Source organism: Molossus molossus, unplaced genomic scaffold (genome assembly GCF_014108415.1).
Source record: "Molossus molossus isolate mMolMol1 unplaced genomic scaffold, mMolMol1.p scaffold_m16_p_23, whole genome shotgun sequence".
Taxonomy (NCBI): Eukaryota; Metazoa; Chordata; class Mammalia; order Chiroptera; family Molossidae; genus Molossus; species Molossus molossus.
The window spans coordinates 13,938,510-13,965,486 of record NW_023425359.1 but is presented as its reverse complement, the minus strand read 5'-3'; the positions used below and the strand labels follow the sequence as shown (position 1 = coordinate 13,965,486).

The window sequence follows — 26,977 nt, the reverse complement described above, 5'->3', positions numbered from 1 at the left end:
AGAGAAACAAACCAACCTACACCCGGGAACTAAATGCCGAGAGAGACTCGTCTGTGATGCCTGCCAGAATAACAGAGCTTCACGTCCCCATGTGTCATCACAGGAAACATGAGACCACGCAACTGTGCAAAAGCTGCTCCATTGGCGGGGCGGGGGCTGCCAGGCTAGGCCTCCAGTTTTAGGTCCTGAGAGAGTTCAGTTGGTGGACTTGGCAACAGGTTAGTAAGGGTCCCTGGGTCTCTGCTGTGACCCATCTTCGGTGATTTGAGGATATCTAGGACAGATAGCACCTGCCTTCAAGGTTGGCTGGGCTTTGTGGTTGCTTTTCTTGGTTTTGTTTTCTAGTACGTTACTCCCTCAGTTAAATGCCAAAGTCGTGAGTATAATGGCACATGATCCAGCCTGGTGCCCGATGCAGATTACCTTTGGTAAGAGGCAAGCTTTCTCTGTCTCTGTCTCTGTCTGTCTGTCTCTCTCTTCCTCTCTGCTTTCTTCTCTCTCTTCCCTGTTTCTCTTTTGATTCCTGCTGGTTTCTTCCACCCTCTACCGAGTCATCAGTTCTAGGACTCCCACTGCTTCCGAAAAGACACCAGTGAATTGGCTGCTTGGGACAGCTGAATAATACAAATTGCACGTGGAGCTGTGGGAACTGATTGGTGCCTGAGTGAGTAGGAGAACTCAATTCACATGGATGGAACACCCAGGACGTGCCATCCTCTGTGCTCAGCCCGGTGTGGGAGAGTGCTGCAAGGGCTGGGGGAGGAGGCTGCAGAGCCCAAGCTTGACTGTGAGGAATACTCGCAGGGCAGGAGTGGTCAGCATGCCTGCATCAACCAGGTGCCCTGCTCCAACTCGATTTGGGTCTCTGGAGAGGGAGGAGGACAAGGAGATGGATCTTCCGTTTCCAGGGCATTTTCACCATCTGTCCTTCTTAGCCACCCCTTCTCCACTTTGGTCCCCACTGTCATGCCCACTGCTGCCTGCAGTCCCCTTCTGTTTCCGTGAGAAACAGCCAAATCAAATGTAGAGTTTCCAGGCTAACTAGGGGACTGCCACCTCTCAAAATGTCCTACCCTCTCTCACTTCTGAAAACCAAGTGGAGGGAGAGAAGCCCCTGGAAACTGAAGGAAGGAGAATTATTACCCAAGACGCGGAGGAGGAGGGGTGTTTATGAGTGGGACAGAGAGCTTTGGAGGATTTTTGACCACATTGGAGATCCCTTTTTCTGTGACGGTCAGGCTTGACCTCCACCCCGAAATCAGAGATCTGTTCTGGCCTCCACATCCTCAGCCTTGTGGGCAGGTGGGGGGAAGGGAGGGCAGCAGGGAGCCAGGTCATCTGTGGTCAGGGCCTGGCTAGATGGGCCATCAGAGAGAAGAGGTAACGTGTTCTGAGATAACCCCATTTATTCTGTCAGTCGATTTGATTTATTGCTCAGGTTTTCAGCTGTAATTACAGGGAAACGCAAACCTAATATCACCAGGTTTAATCGGGAGAGCTGATTTATAGATTGATTACAACTTAATAGATTTTCTGTATTAGGAGCGGAGTGGAACCAATGAGTAATTGGCTGAGTGAGGCTGGCCTGTTAAATTGGGAGACAAAAGAAAAATGAAAGCCAAACAGCCTGGGGAGAAAGGGAGGGGGTTTAAGATGTGAGGAGAGAGAGGCTGGGGAAAGAATCCAAGGAATCGACCTGGGACAGGTAGAGAGGAAGCAGCAACAAGTGGAATTTAGTGAATAAGGGGAGAAAGCTTTTGGGACCAATCTAGTCCAGCTCATTATTGAACTTTCTGAGCCACAACATCTCCATCTGTACAATGGGCATAGTTAATACTTTTGTCACAGGCGGCTGTGGAGGTAAAATGAGATTGTGTATGTGAAAGAGTTGAGCGTGGTGCAGTGGGGAATGGGGTAAAGGAAGAGAGAGGAGCCCTGGCCGGTTTGGCTCAGTGGTTGGAACGTCGGCCTGTGGACCAGAGAGTCCTGGGCTAGGCCCTAGCAGCTAGGGCCACGTACCAAAAAAAAAAAAAAAAAAAAAAGAAAGAAAGAAAAAGGAAAAGAGAGGAAATAGGAAAGTGGAAAGAGAGAGAACAGAAAGATTACAAAAAAGAGAACATAAGCAAACACTGATTTCAGCAATACACACAGCTGCCGTGGAAGAGACTGCTGTGCCCTGAGCATCCACACTCCCCTTTCTATAGTCATAAACTTTTTATTTTTTGACCAGGATAAAGTTTCCCAGCCTCCCTTGCTGTTAGGTGAGGCCATGTGACAAATTCTGGCCAATGGGTACAGGTCTAGGAAGGATACAGGTTCTGAAAGGAAGGAGTAACCCTCTCCTTCCCTCTTCCCCCAGCCGGTGCACCACCCTGGACCATGGCAGTGTCACAGTGAAAGGAACCTGAGTCCCTGACTCCAAGGACATCAGATGAACATAACTAGTCCTGATGACTTTGGGGAATTGAGCTACTCTACTGTCCTAGAGTTGTATGAAAGAGAGAAATGAGCCCTGGCCGGTTTGGCTCAGCGGTTAGAGCGTCGGCCTACGGTCCAGAGAGACCCGGGTTCGGTTCCCGCTAAGGGCATGTACCTCGGTTGCAGTTTGTCCCCTGCAATGGTCGGGCCCTGGTCGGTCGTGCGGGTGGCAGCCACTCGATGTGTTCCTTTCACGTCAATGTTTCTCTCTCTCTCTGTTCCTCTCTCTCCCTCCCACTCTACCTGAACAAAAAATGGAAAAATGTCCTCGGGTGAGGATAAAATAAAATAAAAAAAAAAAAGAAAGAGAGAAATGAACCATTTTCTCAGTTAAGCCACTCCGATGTTTCATCTTCTTAATATGCAGCCCAATCATATTGTAACTCAGTGTTGTCTGATCAAACTTTTGGAAATGTTCTCTGTCTGCACTGTCCAATATGGTAGCCACTAGACACATGTGGCCATTGAACACTTGAAATATGGCCAGCGCCACTGAGGGACTAAATTCGAACTAACTTAAAGTAGCCACAGGTGGCTGATGGCTACCAGAGCTGCTAGTGTGGCAGGTGTGCTCCAGGCTGCCCCGTCCTCTCTGGAGATCACCCTTTGCCATTTAAGCTACTGCCCGCCCCATGTTGGAAAGGTTGCTGGGGCAGGCTCCTCCTTGCCTTCTGATGTGGTTTGGAACTTGGCCTGTGCTTCAGCAGGAGACTCGGAGTCCGTGGACTTTAAGGGAACTAAAATCTGCTTGATTTCAGCTGCTTTTATTTATTTTTTATTTTGTTAATCCTCATCAGAGGATAATTTTCCATTGAGTTTTAGATAGAATGGAAGGAGGTGAGAGCAGAGAGAGAGAGAGAGATCAATGTGAGAGAGACACATCCATCGGTTGTACCGGGGGGGGGGGGGTATGGACCCTTGACCGAGCATCGAACCTGTGACCCCTCAGTCCACAGGCCAACTCGCTAACTGCTGAGCCAAACTGGTCAGGGCTCAGATGCTTTTAGATCAGAAAGGCCTTTGCTGGCAGAAGCCTCCTATTCTCTCTCTCTCTGAAGCATTCCACAGTTTTCTTGGTAACCTGGTCTGCAGCACAGCCTTACCAGCTTTAGAAAAATGTACAACTGTTTGCATAAGAAGTGGGACTTGCCAAGGTAGAGCCCCAGACTGAGTGTGTGCTGTAGGACTCTTAAAAAGACAGTAGTCTCTTCACAGGCCTTCTAGAACTCATCTTAACATGTTTTTCTCAGGTGACCAAGACTCTAAAATTTAGTGCAGTAATAATTCTTCCCTTGGTCTTTAAAGAGTGTGTAGAGTAATGAGCAAGATTGCTTAACAGTCACCCCGGGAGCTGGCATTGAAGAGTTGGTTGGAAGTAAAGATTTCGGAAGAGGAGCAGCTCTGGGAATGAAGGTGAGATTCAGGATGGGCCCTGTGAGTGTGTGGCCAGCCAGAAGGGGAGGCAAGAGACATAGGAATTAGAGGTACAGGCAGTTTTGTCCTGTAGTGGGGTTACAAGCAGGCTGGAAACCCATGGTGAGAGCTGAAGCTTGATGTTGACAGGCTGCAGTCAGGAAGGATGATCTAGAGGGAAGGGTGAGTAATTGTTACCCCAGCAGCTACTTGACGGTCTCCGGGGAGAAGGCCTAAGCCTGTTTTAAAGTGCTTCTAACTGATTAAGTCAGACCCACCCAGGATAATCTCCCATTGATTAACTTAAAATTAACTGATTAGGGACTTTAATCACATCTGCAGAATTCATTCAAGAAGCACCTAGGTTAGTATTTGATTAAATACCGCCGAGAAGGTACACGTTTGCCACAGGATGGTCACTGTCTCCCTTTTGTCCTCCAGCTCTTGAAAGAGATGATCACCAATAGCTCACCGCTAAGTAAAAACAGATTAGGAAGGGAATTCTGGGGACTGCAATTTGGCCTTGACAAATGGATACATCAAAAGCCATCACATCTATAAATCCCCCACCCACAAACTAAATTTGGGTTGGGTTTCTATCACTTGGGATGAAAAGGCTCCTGACTCAGTTGCCATTCATTGAGTTCCTTACACATGATATTTCACTTAATCCTATACATACTTAAATGAGATGGGTATTATTTACAATTTTGGAGACTGAGACTCAGAGAGGTGAAGAAATTATTCAAAGACACAGAACTCTAAGCAAAATCTGTCTTTCTACTGCAATGTTATAATACCAGTCAACCAAAAGGAGCCATCCCTGTGGGTGTACGAATTACTTGCTAGTTTGGAAGTTGACTTTAGCAAATTTTTTTTTTTTTTCAGCTAAAAGAGGTCCAAAACAAAGGCACTTTATTCAGCTGATGACAGAACAAGGCCAAGAAACAGATTTTATCTTCATGACCCAATGCCTGGCTTAGATGTGTTACGTGGCTGATAGAATCAACTGTTTGATCTGTTTGATCTGTTGTGTTTGTGTCTGATTTGGAGGGGGATTATGTTTTTAAGGTGTTAACTTTTATTTGGAGGCCTCTTCCTACCTGAAATAGCTTAGATCTTAAACTCTCCTTCAAACTCTAGCCACAGTCACAATGTCAAATGGATGTGGTATAAACTCCTTGTGAATTTAGGCCCTGGCTGGGTAGCTCAGTTGGTTAGAGTGCCATCATGATAGCCAAGGTTGCGGGTTCAATCCTTAGTCAGGGCACATACAAAAATCAACCAACGAATGCATAAATAAGTGGAACAACAAATCGATGTTTCTCTTTCTCTTTCTAAAAATCAATAACAACAACAACAACAAAAGAGTAATCAAGAAAAGAGAGAAAGCCCAAGTGAACAATATAGGACTGAAAGAGGAGACGTCATTGTAGATTTTATAGGTATTAAAAAGATAATCAGAGTATATTGTGAATAATTTTTTGCCAACAGATTCAACAGCTTTGATGAAATGGACAAATTCCTTGAAAATGGACATAGTGGGTGAGACTTTTGAGCTGGGATTCCAGTGAGCTGAACTTCTTAAGTGCCAAATCCAATGGGCACTTTGGGATCTTACTCTGTCCCTCTGTGGCGTTTGTTAGTGCCGACTGCTCCGCCTTAAAATCTTCCTCTTTGGTTTCCATGGAACACTCTGAGTTACTCCTTTTAAACCTCTTTGTCCCTCCTCCTTTGTGCTTAATTTACAGTACCCTCTAGGGACTCTCCTGGGCCCTCCATTCTTTTTATTCCACTTTTGTACACGGGACTTTACCTACCATTTGTATGCTGATGGTCCCCAAATCTGCAGCCCAGGTTGCTTTACTAAACCCCACGTGGACTACCCAACTTCTGTCTAGATGATCACCTATGCTGGTCAACAAGTGCCCGCCACCCCTTGGATGCCCTCAGACCCTCAAACTCAACTTTTCCTCTTTGCTAATAATATTGTTTTCATTTGGGAACTATCCCTCCCCCATTCCCAATCTGGAAGAGTCCTCCTCTCATGAGAACTGACTTTACCCTCTCTAGTCCAATCTCCACACTGTTGACTGAGTGGTCTCCCCAACCACATCCCATTATGGTGAATTTAAAGCTAGGGTCCATATTCTTTGACACTGCTCCATTGAGAGGTAGGGTGTCCTCCATTTGAATCTAAGCAGGTTTGTGAGGGCTTCGACCAATAGAGGTCACTGTGTGACTTCTGAGGTTAGCGGAGAAAGTCCATGCAGCTTCCACTGGTCCTGCAATGCTCCTGTCTGGAGGCCCCCTCTGAGGGTTTCCTCTTAGAACCCAGCCACCATATTGTGAAGAGTCCAAGTCACATGGAGAGGCCATATGTAGGTGCTCTAGCCAACAGTCCCAGCTGAGCCTGCTTTCAAGTTATCCCAGTCCAGGCACCAGACCTGAGAATCACTTTGGAAGTGAATTCTCCAGTCCCAGCTGTTCCAGCCGCCACTATTTGAGTCTTCACAGCTGAGCCTCCAGACATAATGAAGCAAAGAAGAGCTGCCTCAGCTATGCTCTGTCCATTTTCCAGACACACAAAATTTGTGATCATAACAAAATTTTGATCCAAGCCACTACATTTTGGGTAGTTTGTTACATAGTACATAATAATAACTGGGACACTTATGCCACATAACAACTGCTTATTCCAACAGTGATTCCACATCACCAGGATAAAGTCCAAATTCCTTTGCCCTTCTTTATGAGGTGCCTACCCACCCCACCAGAGCCATCTCCTATCCCTGCCCACACGAGCCCTGGTCCCAGCCATTCTGCACTTCCTGGAATGTTCTCTACTCTTCTAGGCTTCCATGCCTTTGTACATGTGTTGCTCTGCCAGGATGTCTTTCTGACTTCCAGATATTAAGTGAATCATCTGGGATATTGGGGGATATAAATCCACTTCCTCCTCTGAAATCCTTTCTTCCACGAATAATCAAGTTTGGGTGGTCCTAAAACAGTTCAGGTGCTCTGTGAAAGAATATTTTAGAAATTAAGTTATTTTTCTAGTTCCCTGAACAGTTATATGGATTCTGGAGCCAGATCGCTTGCATTAAAATCCCAACTCTATCACTTACTAGTGGGTGACTGGGTGCAAATTCCTTAACTTCTCTGTGCTCCGCTTCCCCCATCTGTGAAATGGGGTAAGATATAACACGTCATAGAATTGTGGGCAGGATTAAATGAGTTAAAATGTGTAAAGTGCTTGCAACGGTACCTACAGGGAGTGCTTGGATAAATAAGTGTTTGTTTAAACCAAAATAAATCTCCAGCAAGAAGTTAACTCCAGTCATTGCTCAGGTCTCCTTCAGTATCACCTTCTGTGGGACACCTCCCCTGATGCCTTCCCAACTCTAGCCGGTTTCACAGACAGGTTCATGTTTTTCTCAGCACCTTCAGCTTCCCACAGTTACCTTTGTCACTGTCTATAAGTCTATCACTGTAGTTGTTAGTGTCCCTCATCTTTGAGATCATTGAAGGCAGGGGATGGGTTTTACTTCCTTCTCTCTAGCCATAAGCTAAGTCATATTAGGTCTTCAATAAATGTGTATTAAATTGAATCTTGCTTTGATTTTACAATCACAGTAACTCAAGCCCAGAAAAGGCTAAATGAGTTCTAAATTATACAGGTGGCTGAAAAGAGACTAAAACTTTCAGACTTGTTCTCTTCTGACTGCTAGGCCTAAGATGGCTACTGTGTGTGTGTGTGTGTGTGTGTGTCCCCACAAGTATCACCACTAACGCCTGCTGACCATCTGCTTTTAAAATTATTTTAATCAGACACCAATAAAATTATCTATGGTCTTTTGGCATTCTTCCCCGGAGTCCTTGGGCTGTTTTATTATTACTCCTGGAGAAAGGGGATTGCTGGGAAGTAGATTTGCATCTTCCAGTTCTTCCCAACATCTGCTGCATTTCTGGATAATTCCGATGTATTGAACCTCTCCCTGCGTTCATCCCGTTCACTTTGTCCAGGTGTGGAGGTGAAGGCGGCATTATTCGGAAAATCTAATTCAATGTGGGGCCTCCTGCTGCGGGCTGGGACGCAGCCGGTCTATTCCTCTGACTTCTACCAGCTGCCACATTGTCGACACCAGACGGTGCCCTGTCCTCACACACAAGGCCAGGTTTTTCTCCAGGACAGTTCAGGGAATGGTACCCAGCATTCCCCTATCCGGTAGCAAGAGCATTTCTTTCCGCTTTTTGCATGTGTGTAGGAAAGGGTCCCATTAAAAAACAAAACAAAAAGTCCTCACTTGAGGACATCTTAGAGAGAGGAAGGAAGAGAAGAGAAACATTGATGCGAGAGACAAACATCGATCTGTTGCCTTCCCTATGCTCCCCTACTAGGAATCAAACCCATAACCCAGGTATGTCCCCTACGGGAATCTAATCGGCAACCATTCGGTGCACCTGCAACCCTTTGGTGCACCGAAGGACGCTCAGCCAACAGAGCCACTGCGTCGGGGCAGGGTGTCCCATTCTAACCGGTCTTGCGGAGACCTGTTTAAAAATTTCTCTCCTGCTTTATGCTCTGTTACCAAGCCTAAAACTTCTTTCGCTTGGGGAAACAAGTCCATTTAAATCAGAATGAACTGAGGCCTATGGTGCTAGAACTGAAGGGGCCCTGTGATCCTTGCCTCCGGCTCCCTAACGTTCAGCACCTCCCCCAGATGAGTGTACTCAAACTCGAGGCTTTCCCGACCCCGCCAGCCGAGAACACAGGGCCAATACTCAGTGTCCTCCGAGAAGGTTCCCGCCCGAGTCACCTATCTAGGGAGGGCGAGATACATCCATTCCAATACTTTCTTCCCTCCACCCAGATTTGTAAGTGACATTTTAGGGGGGTGGGGTCGGGGGCGGGGAGAAGGGCGGGGAAGGGGCCCGGCGGGGAGGGGCGTGGGAGCGCTGTCACCGAGAGTCACGCCGCCCTCTCCGCCCCGCAGCCGGGGGTGTGGGAGCGCCTGAGCTCGCGGCTCGTGGGGACGCGGGAGTGCGGGTTCCCTGCCAGCTGCGCGGCACCGGAGCACACTGGCCGCCTGAGGTCGGCGCGGAGCCCGGAGCTCGGAGCCGGCCCCCGCCCCCCGCCCTCCGTGCCAGGGCGGCAGCCCCGCCGAAGCAGCCCGGCTCCGGGGAGCGCGCCCCGCCATGGAGCCTTCCCACAAAGACGCCGAGACCGCGGCGGTGGCGGCGGCGGCGGCGGACCCCCGGGGGGCGTCCTCATCCAGCGGAGTGGTGGTGCAGGTCCGCGAGAAGAAGGGCCCCTTGCGCGCTGCCATCCCCTACATGCCCTTCCCGGTGGCCGTCATCTGCCTCTTCCTCAACACTTTCGTGCCGGGACTGGGTAAGACACGGCCGCGATCCCTGCGCCCCGGCCGGCTGCGGGAGGGCACCCAGGGTGGGCAAGAGGGAGATCCTTCCGTGGCACCTACGGCTGCGAGTGCGCCGGCCCGCGTTCCCAGCACCCCCTGGCAGGTGGCAGCAGCGCGGGGAGCAGCGCCTGGAGGGTGAGGGCTCCCGACCCGCCTTTCGCCTCCGCCCACCTGTGAACGTGGTTGTCCGGCTCGAAGAGCCAAAACTTGGCCGGGAATGTTGGAGCCCGCGGGAGGTGGTCAGGACCGCTTCCCTCCAGGCGCCCCCAAATCTTGCCCCTTCTCTCCACCACGCGCCCCTTTCTGCAAGGGTCCCAGGCCCCGGCAGAAGGAGCACTGCGGACACGCGTGGCGGCGACCGAGTCCCGGGAGTCCGAGAAGTCTGCGGGAGCTGGGGATAGGGGGACAAGCTGGGCTTAGGAGACACCCTGCAGCCCCGCCTGCATCTCGGGGTGTGTCCGGGGACCGCTCTTTAGCCAGAGCCGCTTGAACCTCCTCTCGGAGAGCCCGCCATTCTGCCAGCACGCCCGCGGGTCTCCAAGGGGGTGGGGGATGATTAATTTGGATACCTGTGGGTTTTTTTCTTTTAAAAGATTTTTTAAATTAATGTTTAGAAAGACAGGAGGGAGAGAGAAACATCGATGTGAGAGAGTAACATAGATTGGCTGCCTCCTGCACTCCACTACCAGTATCGAGCCTGCGACCCGGCATGTGCCCCAACCGGGAATCAACCAGCAACCCTTCAGTGCATGGGACGAAGCCCAACCAACTGAGCCACAACAGCCAGGGCGGATACCTGTGGGTTTGGGCCGCACATGGCCAGAGGTGACCCCAAACTCCCTCCCACCCCTTCCGTTTCTTCGAAAGTGGAGAGCGCGCCCATTTAATTCTGTGTTGGACTCTAGCTGCCTGGAGGGACCCTGATGGCACTCGTGTTTCAAATTTTAAAACAGGGGACCATCACAGAGATAGGGGTGCTGAAGGGTGCATAAGGGAGGGGACGAGAAGTTTTCCTGACCATCCCTTTTTTTATCCCCAACTCCCAAATCTGTCTGCACGCCCTCCCCCCACTCCCAGTTTGCCTGCTTGGCTCATGATGTTCTTTGTGCTAAGAGGTGCCTCCTCCCCAATTCCGAGCTGGACAGAGAAGGAGGCACCTTTGTGCCCTCTTCAGGAGCAAGCCTGCCCCTGCTTGCCAGCCAGTTGCCAGCATCTGGCTCCAAGTTCCCAACAACCGAGGTCAGCTAGCAGAGGTTTTCTGTTGTATTTCAGCCTTTCTCACCACCTCGCTCTTAGCCAGCTTAGCAGGGGCCTTCCCGGTGCGGAGAGAGGGTCACACCCACCCACGCAGGACGTGTCCATTTTCCCTTTACTTGTCTTTCTGACTGCGAGGCTGCGGTGGCCAGAGCAGCAAATCTGTCTGAACAAGAGCCTCTTGTTAGGTGGCCTTCAGTTGTGATGCTGCCAGCCTCCCAAGCCTGTCCTTGTCACAGGCCAGCTCTCTGCACATTCAGACTGCGAGGAGGCTAGGTGATGGTGATTTAGCTGTGTTGGAAATTCCCACCTGCTGGAGTGTAAACACACTGCCAGTCCCTCTCTTTGGGATGTGACTCCACTTTTTTTTTAAGTGGTGAAGTCAGTCCCACCCTACGGTCTTTTGAGGAAACAAACGAATTGGTGCCAGGTGGGAGGGGCTGTATCAAGTCTGTGCTGAGCAGGGAGCCACACTCTGAGGCAGCAGCTGCCCACCTGTGCTTGCCCTCCTGGGTCTCACCTCACTATGTACCTTTGCTGCCATTCCCTGGGTCCCTGGCCCTCTGCCCCCATCCCCGCTCTAGGGACCCACTTTTCCTCTCTACACACTTGCCTTTGTTGGATCAGAATCCTATGGGATTTTTGTAAAAAACCTTTCTGAAAAGCCAGGAGAAATTAAGGAAACTATGTAAGTAATAAAACAGGCAAGTCATGGTTGTACAGACTTCTGAATTTTCAGTGATCAAATCCAGGTGTTTTTCATTTTGTCACTGCAGAACTGACTGGGTACACGGGCCCCTGTCCCTCTCCACACCGAAGGGGTCCTGATCCTTGGCAGTGTTTCTGATCTGTGAATCAGGGATGCCTGTCTCTCTGGGTTGCTGGAAGGATGGGAGGAGATTACGCAGAGCTCAGGGGTCTGGTGCATAGTGAGTGCCCTGGATGGAGATGGTGGGTCCCTCTTGCTCTTTGTGCTTCTTCAGAGCTGACACTGGTTTCATCTGTGTAGGGGGTGACTTTCTGGACCTTTCTTCTGAGTATTTGTTGAAATCTCTGCTGCCCTTGACCTGCAGTGGAGACCTATATGACAAACCAGCCCAGGCAAAACTTGTGGGTGATCCTCCCCACCCCCTACCTCTACCCCTGTGCCCCACTTCTCCAAGTCTTCTTGGCTTATCTGAAGCTCCTGTGAAAACTGAATATTCATGTCTGGCTCTGCCCTTTGAGGAAATGCAGCTACTTTAAATCTACAAACACAGAGCATCCTCCACATGCCAGGTACTGGGGATATGATGATGAATAAATCAGCCAAGATGCCCTAGATTATTGAGAGCAATTGATGCAAACATTGCTTAAATTTGGTAAGTGCCATGATGGCAGCAGGAACAGTGTTCTAACCACAATAAATTCTTCCTGGGTTGGGGATCAGAAAAAGGCTCCTAGAGGGAGTAATATTAGGTTAGACTCTGCAGAAAAGTTTTAGGCTTTTCCCATCCTTACTTCACTCCTACTCTCTGGAAACTGGGCAGACCATTGGCCTAAAGATCTCTTTCTCTCTCTGTTTTTTCTGGAAGCTTCCTTCTCTGCAAGCCCTCTTCTCATTTGCAAATTGGACAAGAGTGTAAGTGTTGGGATGAATGAAGGCATGTATTCTCTCTGATGTAGGTGTCACACGTCCATGAAGAAACCCAGTCTTTACAATTCCCCGGTGACTTCTTGATCCAAGCAACAGTGCTGTCGGGATAACACTCAGGCCATAAGAGGGATGTTTTCTCTCCTGGGGAGTGGACAGGAAGCAGAAGTGATCTATGATCTCTCTGACTCCTCATTGGCACAATAAAAACAAATTTAAAAAATGGATGATGGTGCCCCGGCTGGGAGGTTCAGTTGCTTGGAGCATCCTCCCATACACCAGAAGGTTGCAGGCTTGATTCCTGGTTAGGGCACACACCTAGGTTGTGGGTTTGATCCCTGGTTAAGGCACATATGGGAGGCAACTAATCAATGTTTGTCTCTCACATCAGTGTTTCTCTCTCTCTCTCCCTCTCCTTCCTCCCACTTTTTCTCTTCGTAAAAATTAGTGGAAACATCCTCAGGTGAGGATTAAAAAAAAAAAAAAAGGTTAATAAAGGATGAGGGTAAGGAGAGTCACCCAGTCCTATTCAGTGACACCACTGATAAAGACCACTGCCTGTACTTTCACAGTCCAACAAGTAGGGTATTTATAAGGATATATATAAATACTCATACACATAAGGAAAATTCATTGTTATGCCCCCAAATAGCCAGAAAATTTGTGTATTGTATTGGTCAGGGGTAAAATTACACTTTCTTACTTAAAAATTATATCTATCTTGATTGACTTGGTGAAATGAAAATGTTGATAACGCTGATAGTGGGAGGAAAAGTGGGATGGAAGAGAACTTGTGTTGACCATTAACCATTTTGTCAGACTAATATTGGCTATTAATCTACTGTTGAATGTTCATAAACATTTAATCTATTCCTAATATACCGCCTACTCTTTGACACTCAACTGAAGTCTTGCTTTCCCCGTAAGAGCACCACTGGCTGATTCAGCTTCTTCTCTTTCTTTTCTCTAGGCCTAAGGCTCTAATTGATATTTATTAGTTCTACCTTGTGGCATCTTTTGTAGTGTTGACTTTTTGTTGCTCTTTCAAGAGTTTATTCTTTGTCTATCTATATGTAAGTTCCTTGAGAGCAGAAGACATTTAAATTTTCTCCTTGATATAGTATGTTATTTGTAAATACATATTAACCAAATTATACTCCAGGAATAGGCATTAGAAGTCATCTGGTCCATCAGCTTAACTTTATATAGAAGCAAGGCAGGCCAGGACCTGGAAGTATATCCAGGTAAGAACCAAGGAAGTTTATATCCTACTCAACCTTTTAAAGGAAGTTACTTAAGGATGTATTTTAGCAAAACAACAGTGTAAATCAAGAAAGAAGATAAGAAAGCTAGGAAATAATGTATCCAAATTTAAGGCAGCCATGAAAGGCAACTCCAAGATCAAATTGTTTGCAGGCCTGGAGAGCAATCAGTCCTCATTAAAGTGGAAGGATGGGACGCTCCAGGAAAGTAGTCTCTGAGGATATGGTGGAGGAGGGGACATTCCACAGAGTAGAGAGCATTATTGGGGTAATGCAAGAAATTAAAGTTGTGATTAAAAAACAAAACAAACTAAGCAAGAAAAACAGAAGGCAATTAGTAACTGCAGTAAAGACAAAAAGTTATGAAAAAGCATTAGGATACCCAAATGAAGGAACCTGTCCAATGAGATCAGGGGGTCAGCAGGCTTCAAAAAGAATGGAAAGATTCCAAACAATAAATGAAAAACGGGAACGATGTTAGGGATATGGTGAAGAAGGCGCATGTTTTTCTACCAGCAATATGAAAGACAGGTAATCAACAACTTCCAGAAAAACAAAAAAATTGTCACGAAAGGCAGAGCTCTCATATGAAGCAAATGAAAATGTGGCCTGATTTTGAGCAAGTGGTGAGAAAGGCTCTCTTAAGTGGGTCAGGTCTGTCACTGGTCAGGTCTGTCACTGGACCAGTGGTGCACAATATGGGCTCTTGTGTTCTCTTTGACTGCAGCAATGAATATTTGCTTTGTCATAATAATATAAAGGCTGCTCAGTGGTTTTCAACTTCTAAAACCAAACACAGACAAAGCACTGAAGACTACTCAAAATAGCTATAAAGGAGGGTATAAAGATATTCCACCTTGACAATATAAAATAAAAAGTACAGCTTCTAGAAGTTGGCAGATAGAAGAAAAGAACAGGGCAATTGTGATAAATTGAATTATTGTTCCCAGTTATTCACTGTCTTCTCATGGCTTGCCACACCTCCTGTGGGAGGGGAATACTTCCTTCCCTGCCCATTGACGTCAGGCTTGGACACGTGACTTGCTTTGGCTAAGTGAATGTAAGTGGACGTGACATAAGCCATACCTGAGCAGACACTTTAAGAAGCATTGTGAGCTGATGCCATTGTTCTTTTCCTTCTCTCATGAGAATAGTAGGTCTCAGGTGGGGGCTACTCTTCAACTGGGTTCCCAGAATAAAGAAGACATCAGAAGAAGGGCATGGCATGTCATGTGAATGAGAAATAAGCCCGAGTTGCTAAGATTTTGTTGTTGTTTATAGTGTTGTTATTGTCCTAGCACACCCACCAAAGCTGACTAACACGTAGATGGTAGGGTAGAGGTATGAATGCCCTCTTCATATAAAGTGGGGGATCGAGAGATGCTGTCTGTAATAGATAGATTAAAAAATAAGCCCTGGCTGGTTTGGCTTAGCGGTTGGAGCATTGGCCTGCGGACCAGAGAGTCCCTGGTTCGGTTCCCGCTAGGGGCATGTACCAAAAAAAAAAAAGATTCATTTTGCGGTCCTGAGAGACCCGGGTTCGGTTCCCGCTAAGGGCGTGTACCTCGGTTGCAGTTTGTCCCTGGCCCTGGTCGGTTGTGCAGGTGGCAGCCACTTGATGTGTTACTTTCACATCGATGTTTCTCTCTCTCTCTCTGTTCCTCTCTCTCCCTCCCACTCTACCTGAACAACAAAAAAAAATGGAAAAATGTCCTCGGGTGAGGATAAAACAAACAAACAAACAAACAAAAAAGAAATAAAGGCTACCAAGGTAATCAATAGATGAACTGAAATAGTGATATGTTGGGACAATGGGACAAGGTTGATGTGCTGGGATAATGTTGGGACAAGAGTAGAACGAAAATGGGGGTGATGTAAGTAGGTGAACTCTTATACATCATCAGTTTTTCTTTGTCTAATACCTCATTCCCAGAAGCATGCACACATGCTGAAATTGTCTCCCGCCTTTTAATTTCTTTATTTTAATCCTCACCTGAGGATATTTTCCCATTTATCTTCAGACAGAGTCAGGGGGAGAGAGAGAGGAACATCAATGTGAGAGAGACACATCGACTGGTTGCCACCCATACAACCCAACCGGGGCCCGGGACAAACTGCAACCGAGGTATGTGCCCTTGGCTGGAATCGAACCCGGGAGTCTTTGGTCTGCAGGCTGACGCTCTAACCGCTGACCCAAACCAGCCAGGGTTCCTGGTTTTCTTTATACCTCATGTTTCCTTTGCTCATTCCATCAACTTCTAAACTTGGGAGCGTACCAGGGCACTTGATTTCTTGATCTTGATCTCTCTCCTGCCTGCACTCACTCCCTTGACGTTCCTGCTCAGTCCCCAGGCTTTACATTGCATTCTCGTGCTGACTCCCAAACCCACATCTCAAGCTCAGGCCCCTCCCTTGAACTCCAGAGTGTTTTATATTCAACTGACTTCTCAACGTCTCCCCTTGGCATCCAAAAGGCATCTGGAGTTAACTTACCCAAAACCAAACTCCTAATTTTCTTCCCCAAACCTGCTTCTCCCTCATCTTTCTCTATGACAGCAAGTGGCATTCTTTCAGAAGTTCAGGCCCAAACTGGGACCCATCCTTGGCTCCTCTTTCCCTCACACCCCAGGCCCAATCCGACAGGAAATACTCGGCTCTACTTTCAAAATCTATTCCGTATCTGTCCACTTCTCAAGCCTCCATTTTCTCCTGCATGAGTTCAGTGGCCTCTTAAACAGTCTGCTTGCCTTTACTGACCTCCCTCACAGTCTCTCCTCAACATGGCAATCAGAGTGATCTTTTTAAAACACAAGTGAGCCCTGGTTGGTTTGGCTCAGTGGTTAAAGCGGCGGCCCGCGGACCAAAGAGTCGAAGGTTCAGTTCTGGTCAAGGGTACGTACCTCGGTTGCGGTTTGGTCCCAGCCCTGGTCAGGGTCTCTCATCGATGTCTCTCTGTCTCTCTCTCTCTCTCTGTCTCTCTCTCTCTCTGTCTCTCTCTCTCTCCCTCTCTCCCTTTCTCTTTCTTCCTCCCACTCTATCTGAAGATAAGTAGGAAAATATCCTTGGGTGAGAAAATAAGTAAAATAATTAATAAAATAAAATAAATAAAAATACAAGTGAGTCAGATAATGTCACTTTTGAGCTGAAAACTGTCCAATGGCTCCCATGTCACTCAGAGTAAACGCACAGGTCCTTATTATGACCCACAAAGCCCTAGGCCAGAACTTTCCAAAAGAAATGTAACATGAGCCACGGGTGTAATCTAAATTTTTCCAGCGCATAAATTATAAAAAGTAAAAAGGAACAGGTGAAATGAACTCTAACAGTATACAGGAGTTGGCAAAAGTAGGTTTACAGTTGTAATACAGTGATACCTCGGTTCTCGAACGCCTCGGATTTCGACCAAATCGGTATTCGACCAGGAGATTCGAGAAACTTTTGTCTCGGAATCCGAACAAATATTTGGAACTCGAACTTCCGAGATGAGCCGAGTTGAGCCGAATGGCGTTCATTCGGCCCAGCGCGCCTTGCTCGCGTCATCAGCGTGAGTGCAGAGAGAGAGTCACGCTTTGTGGAGAGAGTCACGCTTTACACTGAATTTAACCCTTAGACATACTGTACACTTTTATTTCTTGTTGAGACTTATGTTTTTCTACATATTATATACAAATTAGGCCAGTAAATAGGCATTTTCTGGGGCTTGGAACGAATTAATCCAGTTTCCATTATTTCCTATTGGGTTTCATTGCTTCGGTTCTCGAACAATTTGGTTCTCGACCGTCCTCCTGGAACGAATTATGTTCGAGAACCGAGGTATCACTGTATAAACAATAATACAAGAATAAACTGTTTCATGTACTCACTACTGTAAACCTTTTGCCCATCCCTCTATTTCACTTAACCCAGTATATCCAGAATACCACTATTCAGTGAATATCAATATAAAAATTATTAATGAGATATTTTATATTCCTTTTTGTGTATACTGATTTTTCAAAATCTGGTGTGAATTTTACACTTACCACACGTCTGAGTGTGGACGGACCCTATTCAAGTGCTCACTAGCTGCAGTGGCTGCCGTATGGGACAGTGCGGCTCCATAGTACCTGCCTCCACTGTGTTTCTGATTTCTTTTTTTCAATCCTCACCTGAGAATGTTTTTTTAATTTATCTTCAGATAGAGTGGGAAGGAGGGAGGGAGAGAGAGAAAGAGAGAAAGAGAGAGACATCGATGTAAGAGAGATGCATCGACTGGTTGCCTCCTGCTTGACCCCGACCAGGGCTGGGGATGAACCACAACCGAGGTACATGCTCTTGGCTGGAATCGAACCTGATACTCATTGGTCCGTGGGCCGATGCTCTACCGCTGAGCCAAAGCAGCCAGGGCTGTGTTTCTGATTTCATCGTCTGTTGCCCTCCCTCATGCTCACTCTGCTGCAGCCCCACTGGCCTCTGCTGTTGCCTGAAAATGTCCGGGGCACTTTCTCATCTCAAGGCTTTTGCATTTGGTATTCCTTCTGCCTGGAGTACAGGTCCTACAGAAATTCATGTTCCTCATTCATTCACATCCTTAAGTCTTTGTTTAAATGTCACCAACTCAGTGATGCTTTCTATATTAGTTTGCTAGAGCTGTCATAACAAAGCACCACAGACTGGGTGGTTTTAACATCGATCGGTTGCCTTCAGTATGTACCCCTTCCAAGGAGCGAGCCCACAATGCGGGCATGTGCCCTGACTGGGAATTGAACCAGCAACCTTTCTGTGCACAGGACAGCGCTCAACCAACTGAGCCACACTGGCCAGGGCAGCAGCTGACTTCTGAGTGCCCTCAATGGCAGGTCCCTCACCAGACAAGCACTGTGCTCTTGCTGTGTGTCAGGTCTGGGCTCCAGCTGAGGTGCAACATCAAAGAAAACATGGTCTCTGCATCAGGGAGCTGACCATCTGCTGGGACCGTGGGTTGTGCTAAGTGCAGACAGTGGGTGAGAGTCTTCCAGAGAGAAGGGACACATGAGCCCTGGGGTCCATCACAGGGCCACAGGGGTGGGAGAACACTCTCCGGGCAAATGTGGCTTGTGGGGGAGTGACCTGGAGGGCACCGGACTAAATTACCCTTCCAGTTCTGTGTCAGATTCATGAAGCCACGAGCGTCATGGAAAATGGGGTGAACTGCAGACCTAGTTCCAGTTCTTCATTAGCACGGACCCTTGGGCAGGTCACTTAACTTCTCCGAGCCTCAGTTTCCCCATCCATAAAAATGGAACCAACGGTTCCTGCTTAATGGTAAAGCCCTCCATGGTCAGAAATGGTTATCATTACTGACTAACATCAGCAAAATTTCCTTTGTCCCCGAGATCATTTCTGGGGTTTTCCTCAGAGTGGCACCTGGGGTGGGCGGGAGACCAAACAGCTCTTCCACCTTTTCCAGCATCTGGTCCCGCCCACCTCCCAGAACTGAGACCTGGGCATTCCTGGGCACCAGCCCCAGTTCACACACCTGACATGCTGGGGGTGAGGGAGGAGAGCACATGTTTTCTCGGACTTGGTTTACACCAAGAGGTAAGTTTGCTGTTATACTCCCCGAACCCTGGGCCTGAGGCACCTGCTTCTTTTTTTTTTTTTTTTTTTTTATCCTCACCCTAGGACATTTTTCCAATTTTTGTTCAGATAGAGTGGGAGGGAGAGAGAGAGAGAAACATCGATGTGAAGGGACACATCGAGTGGCTGCCACCCGCACGACCAGCCAGGGCCCGGGACAAACTGCAACCGAAGTACGTGCCCTTAGCGGGAACCGAACCCGGGTCTCTCCGGACCGCAGGCCGACGCTCTAACCGCTGAGCCAAACCGGCCATGAGGCACCTGCTTCTGAGTAAGAGGCTATGGGAGCATCAAATGGTGAATGAGTGTGTGTGTGTGTGTGTGTGTGTACAAACTCGTGCATGCACACGCAAATGTCCCCACAGGATTACCTCTCAGTTACTTTACTGTGAAAGTTAGAGGACTGTTCCCAGGTGGTATTGGACCAGCCTGGCCTCGAGTCCAGGGAAGAGGCCTCTGGCAGCTCGTTCGTAGAGCCCAGAGGCGCAAGTTGGTGGTGGGTAGCCTTGAAGCCACATGGCCTGGGCAAGGTGGGACTGGGAGGATGGATGCTGTGGGCACAGTGTCTTTGGCATGGGAGCTTCCCAATGAGAACTGGGTGCTGGGTCTCAGTGGCCCAGGCTCAGCACCTTTTCTCCAAGCCACATGAATTAGGAATGATGTTTCTAGGGAAAAGCTGAGGAAAAGATGAGGGGACAATGTCTTCCTAATCAAAAGGCACAACACAGGAATCAATTATGCATTCCTTTTAAGAAAGGCCTTTAATTGCCCGGCTGGTGTGACTCACTGGTTGAGCGTCGACCCCTGCACCAAGAGGTCGCTGGTTCGATTCCCGGTCAGGGCACATGCGCAGGTTGTGGGCCAAATCCCCATTGGGGGGCATGCAGGAGGCAGCCAGTCGATGTTCTCTCTCATCAGTGTTTCTCTCTCTCCCTCTAAAATCAATAAAGAAAAAATACTTAAAAAAATGAATTAAAGCCCGGCTGGTATGGCTCAATGGTTGAGCATCGACCCATGCACCAAGACATCGCCGGTTTGATTCCTGGTTGGGGCACATGCCCACATTGTGGGCCACATCCCCAGTGGGGGGCATGCAGAAGGCGGCCAATCAATGTTCTCTCTCATTAATGTTTCTGTCTCTCTCTCTCTCCCTCTCTCTAAAATCAATAAAAAAAAAACAATTTTTTTAATGAATTAAAAAAAAAAAAAAAAGAAAGGTCTTATATTACACTGAAGAAGTCATTTTTCTTGAAGGAGTAAAATGACTTGAGACCAGGGCTGTCTTGGAGCCTGGAATGTGTGGGGGCCATGACCAGGGTCCATAGAGCCCAGCACTTAGTAGACTTTGGTCTTTGATGACTGACAAGTTTGACCCCAAGGTCAAGAATAATTTGGTATTTATGAAGAAGAGTCTGTCCTAAAACCTCAACAAAGAAAATGGTCCAAACTTCTGAGGGCCAGGCAGTTTTAGGGCTACTCCAACCCCTTAATTTTACAGATGAGAGACCTCCTCTGGTACCCAAGGCTCTTACTCACAATCTGAGCATCACTTACCCCAGCCAAGGCCTTCCTGTCCACTGTGGCATCTGCCTTGTCCTGGACGGTTAATTATTACGTGTTGAATTAAGTGAGTGCACCGGCATTTTATAGATCTGGTGAGGGCTGTGGAGGATCTATCAGTGACCACATTAGATCCCTTCACCTGGACCACCTTGTCACTGCCCAGCCCCCACCCCTTACCACCTTTACTGAGGCATATTTACATCATAAGTCACTTTTTCAAGGTGTAGCAACTATCTTCCCCTGCCCTGTCTTCCAACCTCACTATCTGATCACTTTCTGAAGCTCAGAAGCTTACTATGACAAGAACACCTTAAGGCAAGTGCCTGTAGGGAGGAGCGGTTGTTCGGGAACCTTTGTGTCGCTGCTTCTCAGGGTTCTGCCTGTGCAGGAATCCTCGTCCCCCTTCGTGCTGCAGATGAGCCAGACACAAGAGCCTGGAGGCTTCCAGAGCAAACACTGTTTGGGAGCCTGTCATATTTCATTTTCTGTTTTGTTTCAAAAAGAAGCATTTCACCAAGAAGGAACTTTCTCAATGAAAACATTTAACAGCATGGCGCCAGTAGCATAACTTGCACCGTGGGGCGTTTCTGAGGTGGAGACAGATGGGCTCTGGCCCTGGCTGTGGGGGTTGCATTGTTCTAAGAAGTGTCACCCTTAGGCCAAGCTGCAGAAGGGAGCACCAACAGCAGTTCAGATGGACTCGGGTCTCCCTGGGTCCCAGCTCAGTGCGGCTGTGGTGTTACATTACTGTTTTAATGGATTTCGGTGTTAGCAGATTAAGTACATTTCTGCTGCTGTCTCAGCTCTGATCATTTCATTCTTCTGCTCTGAAGTCTGGTCGCTCCCCACTGATCCCAGAGCTAAATTTATCTTCCATATTGGACTCACAAGGATTCAGTGAACTTCACCTACTCTTTCCCTCCCTTTATTTAGCCAAACTGGGCCACCAGCTTTTACCGGGTGCTGTCCATGCTTTTGTAGTGAACTCCCTCCCCCACCATCTGTCTAAACCCTACCCAGCCTTCAAGGCACCTCCGAGCCTTTCTTGATCACTCCCTCATGGTGAGCTCCTTCTTCCTGGGACTGTCAAGCCACTTAGGACACTTCTTTTGCTCTCCTCCAATTCTGGTCCTTAAGTTCTGGTTCTTCTATTGTGGCCTTAATCTTATCCTGGAATCAATCATCTTCTTGACGGTAGGGGATATGCTCTCCTCACCCGCTGCCTCCCCCAGCACCGGGCACCTTTCCAACAGGTACTGGTGGAAGTAAGGCTATGTGTGCATACTGACTTCTGGTGGTGGAGCCTGGTCCTGGTTCCTTCAACCTGGCGAGCCCTTCTCCAAGGAACACAGGCTTTCACATCGCTTCTCAGCATCCCTAGCTCAGACGGAAGTAAGGGGCAGAGTTCTCGGGCTGCAGACAGGGTGGGGGGTGTTGTCCTCCAGCATGTGTGTCTCTGAGGAATGCTTGGTGTTCTGGTCACTCAGGGATGGGACATGAGCAGAGGAGGGATGTTGGCTCCCCATCACAAAAGGATAGGGCCTGTTCTCTGGGGGATTTACTGGGGACAGTCACAATGTCACTGAGAAGAGCCAGGCCACCGTCCATCTTTTTGAGTTGTTAGCTAATGACAGATAAGGTAGGGGGGTGGAGGGCAATGATGGAGGTGATCAATCTTAGTAAACTGCTTTAACAAAGATTGGTTTGGTCAATAGCCATCAAATTAAATCTAAGGGGAAAATTGGATGAGGAGCAGGATATTACTATGATCTTAAAGTATCTCTCTGCAGAATGTTTATAACTTGCAAGGAGAAAAATCGTACAGTGAAGAAACCAGATAGCACTTGACTGGGTGAAAAAAACCACCTTACCTGGACCTTGAAAACATTGTGCTAGTGAACGAAGCCAGTCACAGACCACATATTGTATGATTCCACTGATATGAAATGTTCAGAATGGGCAAATCTGTAGACAGAAAGTAATGGGGTGGGGTTGGGGGGGGGCAGTGGGGCAGTTGGGAGGACCCAGGGAGTGATTGCTAATGGGCATGGGGTTTTTTGGGAGCGATGAAAATTATCTAAGTTGATTATGGTCGTGGTTACATAACTCTGAATATACTGAAGCCACTGAATTAATAAACAGGTGAAAGTTAACAGTGTGTGAGTTATATCTTAAGAAAACTGTGAAAAAATTAGCATCAATGAGGAAGGATAGACAGACATCACATGCCTCCTGATGGGATATCTTGAGAGGCACACACATCACTTCTGTAATATTCTGGCTGGGGGCGCAAAACCTGAATGGATTAATGTGGAAATATCAGAAAAGCCCACAGTGAGGATGTTCTACAAAATACCTGGCCTGTATTCTTAAAAAATATCATTGTCGTGAAAGATGGAAAAAGACATGACAAGACAACTACATGCAAAGCACATTCTTGGATTTGATTCTTTACTGGAGGAAAAAAATGAATACCAATAAGGACATTATTGAGATAATTGACAGTTGGAACATGGGCTGTAGATTAGATAAAATATTATATCCGTATCACGCTTCTTAAAATTGATATCCGTACTATAAATATGTAAGAGAATACCTTTGTTCTTGGGAAACACACTGAAATATTAAGGGGTAATATATATATTACGGGCTATCATATATTCAGCCTATTCACAAATGGTTCCGAAAAATAATAATATGAAGACAGACAGAGAGAGAATAATAAAACAAATGTAAAGTGTTAAAAATTGGCAATGTAGGTAAAGGGAGGTGTCTGTATTATTCTTGAAATTTCTCTGTAAGTTTGAAAATATCTCAAAATAAAATGTTAAAAAATCATGTGGTTAAAAGCCAAACATAACTCATACACTTCAGACGCAGCAATTGCACTAAAATCCAAATTATTGTACCTGAAATTAGTCATATCCTCTTTCTTATCACTTAAGGTCTATTTACCAGCTTTAACTAACTCAGGGGCCATGTGAAGCTACAGGAAGAAAGTCATGGTACAAGTTGGCTTTGGCCTGCAGGGCCCAGACGCACAAAACAGGTTTTCCCAGGGACTCCTACTGTTAAAAGCCCATGGTTACACCAAAGCTATTGCAGCCATTTGAGAGTGTGAGCTGTCCCTCTGCTCCACCAGCACAGGCTTGATTATAACCAAATTGAGTTTCCCAGGAGTCTGGGCCAGTGCCCACAACTAGATTCCCTTGCAGTGCCTGGTTGGAACTAAACAGGCTGCATTGGTAGCCATCCTTTGGGGCCGATCAGGAATTTAAAAGCTTCAGCCAGAGCTGGACCAGATCCCAATGCTACAGAGCTATTTGGAGAATTCTTTCTTTTCTTGGTTATTCTTCCTTCTGACATCTCAGGATGGAGTCCAAGAAGCATTCATGGACCTCAAACCAACAACCAGTGGCATAGCTGCCCCTTAGCCTTGGCTACTCTGAGCAGTCATGTGAGTTGAACACACAAGTGGAATCTTTCTGCGACCTGACTCAGGAGGGAGGGGGAAAAAAAGCCCATAACCATCTTAGGCCCAAATAATTGGGGTTCTAAGGCTCAAGGCAGAAAGGGGGGCAGTGGAGGATGCACCAAACCATGCAGGTTGAGCTTGACCAGAAGGTTTGGTTGGTCTTGGGCCTCAGTGCCCGTGGCCAGACTCTGAGTCTGATACACCCCGAGAAGAGGGGCTTGGGAACTGATCTGGGCTAAAAGGAAGCAGAGGAAAACCATGGCTTTGGCAAAAGACCTGACTGCTTGCGCCCACTCTTGGGCGGGACTGCTGTGTGGTTTACTTTCCCTACTAGCTTCTCACCTAAGCCCAAGGCAGCTGGTGTTGCAGGATGTTCTAGATTTCCAGGTGCAGTTTCCCCTGAAGACTCAAGAGTTGGGTTTACCTTGTGTCAGGATGCTTGGAGATCGACCAAAGCACTCCTCAAAGGCAAACCCAGGGGAGGGGGGAGGGGGAGCAGTGATGTCTTTCCCATGCTGTTTGCATCCCGTCATTTTATATTCTGCATGGGGTTTCCCACCCACCACCCCCAGATAACAGGGGATCGTCACCACTACCAATCATGAGGGGAAACACACATGATTTTTAACATAAGTCTGAAGACACTTAATACCAGCTGGGGGTAAGGGATATAATGATGAAAATAAGATGCATTGAAATCAAGAGACTCCTCTTTTGGGTTATCTGGTCTACCTACCAGTCTAATTTTGGCTTGTCTAATTTACCATGTGGGTGAGTCTTATCTCTTCGACTACTCCTTTCTGTGTCTTCCCCCAGGGTGTGGGCCAGGGCAGAGCACACAGCAGGATCCCAGCCATACCTGCTGACTGATAACGAGCTGGGAAGAAGAGTGGCCTCTGCCAGGCTGAGGCTCAGTATCCCGGCTTCTCTTTCTAGCTCTGTCATAGCAGTGCTGCTGGCCCGATGGTGCTCCCTGTCCCTGACCAGGCTCCACTTTGTACCCATCTGAAGCAAGGGTGGTTATTATTCTTACTTCCTTGTTTGTGCAGAGATTGTAGAAGAAATAAGATTAAGGTTCTATGTACCATGTGCCTTTAAGTCAGGAAGTGAACAGAGGTTCCTCTCCAGGCCATGCAGCCTAATCTCATGCTCTCAGGTTTGAAGGAGTGAGTCTTGCCCTTCCAGAGGTGGGCAGGAGATGGCGCTTCCACCCAGTGTCCCCCTTTTCCCCGACCCCTTCTCTAGCCTTCCCTGACCTGCTCTGGGCTAGGAAGCTGACCTCTATGGCCTGCCTCACCTGCTCCAGGTGTGTTGACCAGTGGAAGGTCCTGGCAGGGATGGAGGAAAGGAGCGGTTGGGTGTTGGCTCCTCCAGCGTCCTGACCATGACCATGGCCCCTGTCCTGTAGCCCCTCTTCCTCCACCCCAGCCCTCTCCAGACTCAGACAGTACCCCTTCCCTCTCCCTGCCCCTTCAGGCCCAGGGGTGGAAACGGCCTCCCGTTGTTTCTGATCCTCAGCATTTCATCTCCTTGTGGGCTCCCTGGTCCTTCCTGCACCTCTGTAAATAGTCCCTTCATCAAGCCCTGGGCTCAAGCCTGTTTCCTGCTGGGACCCCCACTGGCACAGAGGCATTTGTTTCTAGCATCCTAACTGGGCTGTGGGGTCCTGACTCACCTCCTTGGCACCACTGTTGCTCCCCCCACCCCACCCCACTCCCTACCCCACCCCCTACCCCTGCTCCTTCCCCCAGTTTTTCTAAAGAAGTTGGTTTCTAACAGTCTTCCTCCTGGAAGCTCTGAACAGCCAGCGCAGGAACCAGAGCCTCCTGCCGTCTGAAAAGTGTGGGCGTCCAGCTTCCAAATGGCTCTCAGTGCTCGTGAGATGCCACATCCCCACGTGGGCGGGGGAGGGGGCCAGGTGGGGGAGGGGCGGGGGAGAAGCGAGGGGAGGGGACTGGAGACAATGCTGAGCTTGGGGGTGGGGTGGGTGGGGTGGGGGGGGGGGTCCAGACCAGGAATCTCCTTCCTGCATTTTTCTTCATGTTTTTTCATGTTCTTGCTTAACACAGGCACCAGCCTCGGCTCCTCCCTGGGCAGTTCTGGCCCCTGGCGCTTGGCTCAGAAATCTCTGGCTGCCTGCCCGCCCAGCTCAATCACCAATGATAAGCCAGAGTTCTGCCCCTGTCCTCCCAGGAAACCCACACTGCCGGAAGCTTTGCTCCCCAGGAGCCACTGCCCCCCTCTCCCTGCCTTTTCTTACCTGTTCACTGCTCAGACCACCTCTCTCCTTCCCGCCACGTGAGTCCACAGACCTGCCAAGCTTCCAGAACTAGCTTACCACTCAAACGATTATGGGGATTTCTCCATCTTTATGATCATTTTGGGAGATGCAACATCTGCCCAGCCCCATTCCTCCTTACCCTTACTGCGATCAAGATATGGAAGCAGCCCTGGCCGGTTTGGCTCAGCGGTTAGAGTGTCGGCCTGCGGTCTGGAGAGACCCGGGTTCGGTTCCCGCTGAGGCCAGGTACCTCGGTTGCGGTTTGTCCCTGGCCCTGGTTGGGTTGTGCAGGTACCTCGGTTGCGGTTTGTCCCTGGCCCTGGTTGGGTTGTGCGGGTGGTGGCCACTCGATGTGTCCCTTTTGCATTGATGTTTCTCTCTCTCTCTCTTCCTCCCTCTTTCTCCCGCTCTATTTGAACAAAAAATGGAAAAATGTCCTCAGGTGAGGATAAAAAAAATAATAAAAATATAAAGATGCTTTTCTAAAAAAAAAAAAAAAAAAGATATGAAAGCAAATCACCATCTCAGTGCAGTGTATTTTCCACTCCCCTGGACACATCATTTTGCTTTTTGTCCTCCATTTCCTGCCCCCTCCCC

General features: G+C 48.1%; 1 protein-coding gene across 1 annotated transcript in view; it reads left to right on the top strand.

Moving 5' to 3' along the window:
- The first annotated feature begins 9,090 nt into the window (after positions 1 to 9,090).
- The window catches only part of STUM (stum, mechanosensory transduction mediator homolog), a 44,144-nt gene continuing 26,257 nt past the window's right edge, over positions 9,091 to 26,977 (top strand). Inside the window, exon 1 of the mRNA XM_036277793.1 lies at positions 9,091 to 9,286. Within this exon, the coding sequence (XP_036133686.1) occupies positions 9,091 to 9,286 (196 nt within the window). The remainder of the gene's footprint in view (positions 9,287 to 26,977) is intronic.